This window comes from Pundamilia nyererei, unplaced genomic scaffold, assembly GCF_000239375.1.
Source record: "Pundamilia nyererei isolate P.nyererei 1_Seehausen unplaced genomic scaffold, PunNye1.0 scaffold00124, whole genome shotgun sequence".
Lineage (NCBI taxonomy): Eukaryota > Metazoa > Chordata > Actinopteri > Cichliformes > Cichlidae > Pundamilia > Pundamilia nyererei.
In genome coordinates, this window is record NW_005187525.1 from 250,425 (window position 1) to 254,730 (window position 4,306).

General features: G+C 39.0%; 1 protein-coding gene across 1 annotated transcript in view; it reads left to right on the forward strand.

Moving 5' to 3' along the window:
- Window positions 1-4,306, forward strand: part of LOC102211329 (multiple epidermal growth factor-like domains protein 10) — an 83,690-nt gene that overhangs the window by 39,702 nt on the left and 39,682 nt on the right. The window contains exons 8-10 of the mRNA XM_013913297.1: window positions 846-966; window positions 2,812-2,975; window positions 3,111-3,213. Of these exons, the coding sequence (XP_013768751.1) occupies window positions 846-966; window positions 2,812-2,975; window positions 3,111-3,213 (388 nt within the window). The remainder of the gene's footprint in view (window positions 1-845; window positions 967-2,811; window positions 2,976-3,110; window positions 3,214-4,306) is intronic.

The following is a 4,306-nucleotide window of genomic DNA, read 5'->3' on the forward strand; positions in this document are numbered from 1 at the left end:
ATTCGTCTGTTTCTGTCCTGAGTGACATCATCAGTAAACACGAGTGTCCCAGTGTCACTGGCAGCCATGCATGCCCAAGCCGTCACACTGCCGACGCTGCGTTTTACCGATGATGTGGTGTGCTTTGGATCCTGAGCTGTTCCACACCTTCTTCATACTTTTGTCTTGCCATCATTCTCGTAGAGGTTGATCTTGGTTTCATCTGTCCAAAGAATGTTTGTCCAGATCTGTGCTGGCTTTTTTGGGTGTTTTTTTTTTTAGCAAAGTCTAGCCAGTCTATTCTTGAGACTGATGAGTGGCTTGCACCTTGCAGTGAACACCCTGTATTTACTTTCATGCGGTCTTCTCTTTATGATAGACTTGGATATCGATACGTCTACCTCCTGGAGAGAGCTGTTCGCTTGGTTGGCTGTTGTGAGGAGGTTTCTCTTTGCAATAGAAAGAATTCTGCGATCATCTGCGATTTTTTTTTGCACATGTCGAGGAGCGTGTCAGGCTACATTTCACTGTGTGTTATACTTGTATAACTATGCATGTGACAAATAAAGAACCTTGAACCTTGAACCTTGAATCCTGGAAAGCTGTCTTCCTGTGGACGTCCAGGTCTTTTTGCATTGCTGAGTCCAACCCTAATATAGTAGCAACTTCTCCGATGGGTTTTTTCTGTCTTTGTGAGCTTAAGCATTGGTTGTTTCACCTTCACGGAGAGCTGATTTGACCACCTGTTGTCCATTCACAGCAAAATCTTCCAAATGCAAGCACTTCACCTCAAATCAACTCCAGGCCTTTTATCTTACCTTTACCATTATTTTTCAGTTCCTTCCTGTCTCCTTTTGTGTGACCAGGGTGACGACTGCTCTATCAGCTGTCTTGCAGGCCTGTACGGGATCAACTGCTCCTCATCGTGCTCCTGCCAAAACGAGATCTCCTGCTCACACACTGATGGTTCCTGCATCTGCAGAGAAGGTAGTGCTTTACAAGCACGTTCTTAAAGACAGAGTGTTGAAATTTCCTTCATTATTATGTTTTAGAATTGGACAAGAGGAACAACTATCAAAATTGTTTTTGTAAGGAGTCACAATCTTCGCTGTAACTTGTTGTGTTTCCCTGAATGTCTAACATTTTCAGCAGAGCCTCTGGTACTTCTTTCTAATCTAAAAATGTACATGTGAATGTTCCTGTGGAGAAGCTGCAGAGCATATCGTTGACGAGAGCTTGAAAAACTGCTATTTTAAGTACTACATATTCTGTTGACTATTGAAATTAATTAAATGTTGATGGTGTTGCATTTATTTGAATCTGAAGAAAACCAGGCCTATCTGAAGTGAGTGGGGAAGGGTGTATAACTTGAATTTCAGTGATCACCAGGAGATAAAAATGCTTGCTTTTATTTCAAGAGGTCAAGTGTGATAAAAACCTTTAAAAAGTTAGGTTACATGGCCTTGACTTAATGTTTCCAAACTCTTGCTTTATTCAAGTTGTGCTTCTAGTACACATACAAAAGTTTTTAGCTAATTCCACAAGATCACTAAACAAATTTGGGAATTTGCTGCTTTTTCTTTGTTATATTTCACAGTAACTCAGTGAAATTATTTGCAGCTTTTTTTGACAGATCTTTTCTACACTTTCGGACTTTTCTAACCTCTTAAAGAAAATTGAGAAAATTTCAAACTATTTGATATTAAAAAGTTCCAGCCTTGATCTCCTAGCCCTGTTTTTGTTTGTTTGTTTGTTCTTATTGATCCTGCATTTGAAAACCAGAAACCCCAAATTTTCTCCAATTTCACCATTGAAACTTACATCTCTAAAAATGTGAAGACATCAACTGTAACAATCTCCAGTCCTTACCTGGTCTTCTTTTCTGCTTGCTTAATATCTCTCAATATCAGCATGTTTAAATATTTATACACCTCTGAACGTGGTTGGGACCACAGGTAATTAAAATAGAGAGACATCTGAAGAAGCAGAAAACAGGACCAGGGCCTGAGAGCTTTGGTTAGAACAAGAACGAACCCTGTGAAACCCGCGTACTCTCTCTCTTTAGTCACCCATGACGTAATTTACTTTGATGTACTTTAATATGCTCAGTGTTTTTAGTGTGAAAAGCCCAGGAAATGGTGAAGGATGGAAGGGAATGACAAATTAGAAACATTTCTTATTACTTACATTCAAGTTAAGCAAAGCCTTTAAAAAGATAAATACATTTTTAAAAGTCATTTAAACAATAATCCAAACTATTACTGAACTGAACAGTTGAATTATCAGGATATATGTTTAACATACGCTCTGATAATTCAATGTACAGCCCTTAGTAACGATGAACTCCTGTGTCCTGCAGCTTGGCTTATTTCTATGACTTTTGTCACTGCAGGAAAAACTCAAACAACAACCAGACAGACTTACTTGGAAGAGGAAATGAAGTTAAACAGAAAAACGATTACTCAAACTGTTTGTTGGAAACACTTATCAAAGATGGGGAAAGGGACTTTTTTTTAGCTCCAAATAAACTACTTTTGATAATCTGTTTAAACTGTAAATATGTCTGTCTGTCGGCTCGTGCCTCTTGGACACTGTTGCAGCTATAAAATAGGTATTGACATGTATTTAGTCATTATAACAAATACAGCAAAGATGGATAATGTAGAGAAAATAGGATCCACATTCTTATAAACTACAATTACACCGAGTTAGAAGGAAAGTCATAAAATAAATCAAAATCACAAGGTCAAACATACGGAAATATAAAACTTATAATACTTAATTGCAGAGTAAAGTTCCATTACAAACTAAAATGATCTGTCGTCTGAGCAGGTTGGCAGGGTGTCGACTGCTCCATCCCTTGCTCCAGTGGAACCTGGGGACTGAGCTGCAATCAGACGTGTCAGTGTGCCAATGGCGCAGCTTGCAACCCCGTCAGTGGAACCTGTGCTTGCTCCCCAGGCTGGATGGATGAATACTGTGACGTACCTTGTCCTGTGAGTGCTCATAGCATTCATTTTTTTCTCTTTATTCATCAGCTCGGACATCTACTTTGCTTCTTTAATGTTAAGTTAAGTTACTTAATAAAAGAAAAAATGTGTTTTCTCTGATGTTTGTCTTGGTGCTGTTAGGATGGATCGTACGGCTTGGATTGCAGAGAGAAATGTGACTGCGTTAACTCCGATGGCTGTGATCCAGTTACGGGTGTCTGCCGCTGTCTTGCAGGTTGGACGGGTGAGTTATGGAGCTGCAGTTTGAGCCAACATTTGAAAATGCTGTGAATCCAGTAACATTAGAAAGAACACCTATGATGTTCAGATTGATACCACAGAAATATCAGCAAGACAAGTTCACATTTTAGTGGCCTTGACCTCAAAGTCAAGCATTTGACAACTGTGATATAATTTGTGCATTTTTGGTTGCATATTGGTGGTACAGTAGAATATTTATTCATACCAGCACGCCTGCTTCAGTCTGTTGACAAAATGCCATTCAAAGCATTTTCCCAATTTTGCATTCACTGAATATTCATAACAATAATAACCCTTCTACGCTATATTATTAAAAGTATTAAGTAACTTTAATGACACCCTTTTCCACTATAACAGCTTCCAGTCTTGTGGCAAAGTTTTCCTGTATTCATGGGAATTTTTGGCTATTCTATTAAACATTTGTGAGGTCAGACTAGACCCGGATGAAAAGTCCTGCCTTGCAGAAACCGCTCTAACACATCTCCACTGCTCTAGAGTCCAGTAGCTGGGTGCTTTACACCACTTGCATTGCATTTGGAGTGGTTCTTATATAGCACTTTTCTATCCTATAGAATTCTATTCTATAACGTATAGTTCACTGACCCAACATTGAATATACACAAATCACAAAAAAATCACATTTGTCTTTTCCTTTACTTTTTTCAGCTAAAGAGTGAACAGAAGGATTGAAACATGATCTCTGAAAAAGTGGGACAAAGTGGGACAGGGCCTAATGTTGAGCACAGTAATGTAACATATATCTTGTTCTGAAACATTATGTAAATGGCAAACGGACTGGTTCTTATATAGCAAATAATATTGAGTAATCAGAGCCCATCTTTCCATACCGCCCATATCACCCCAATAGAGCACTCCGCTCTCAGATTGCTGTCTTTCTTCTGTTTTTTAGGATATTAAAAAGTAAATTGGGAGGCTTTCAGCTTTCAGATCCCTCTTCTGTGGAACCAGTTCCCAGCTTGGATTTGGGGGACTGACACCAGCTCTACTATTCAGAGTAGACTTAAAACTTTCCTTTTGGACAAAGCTTATGCCAGCCTGGTTGTGCTGGAGGTTTC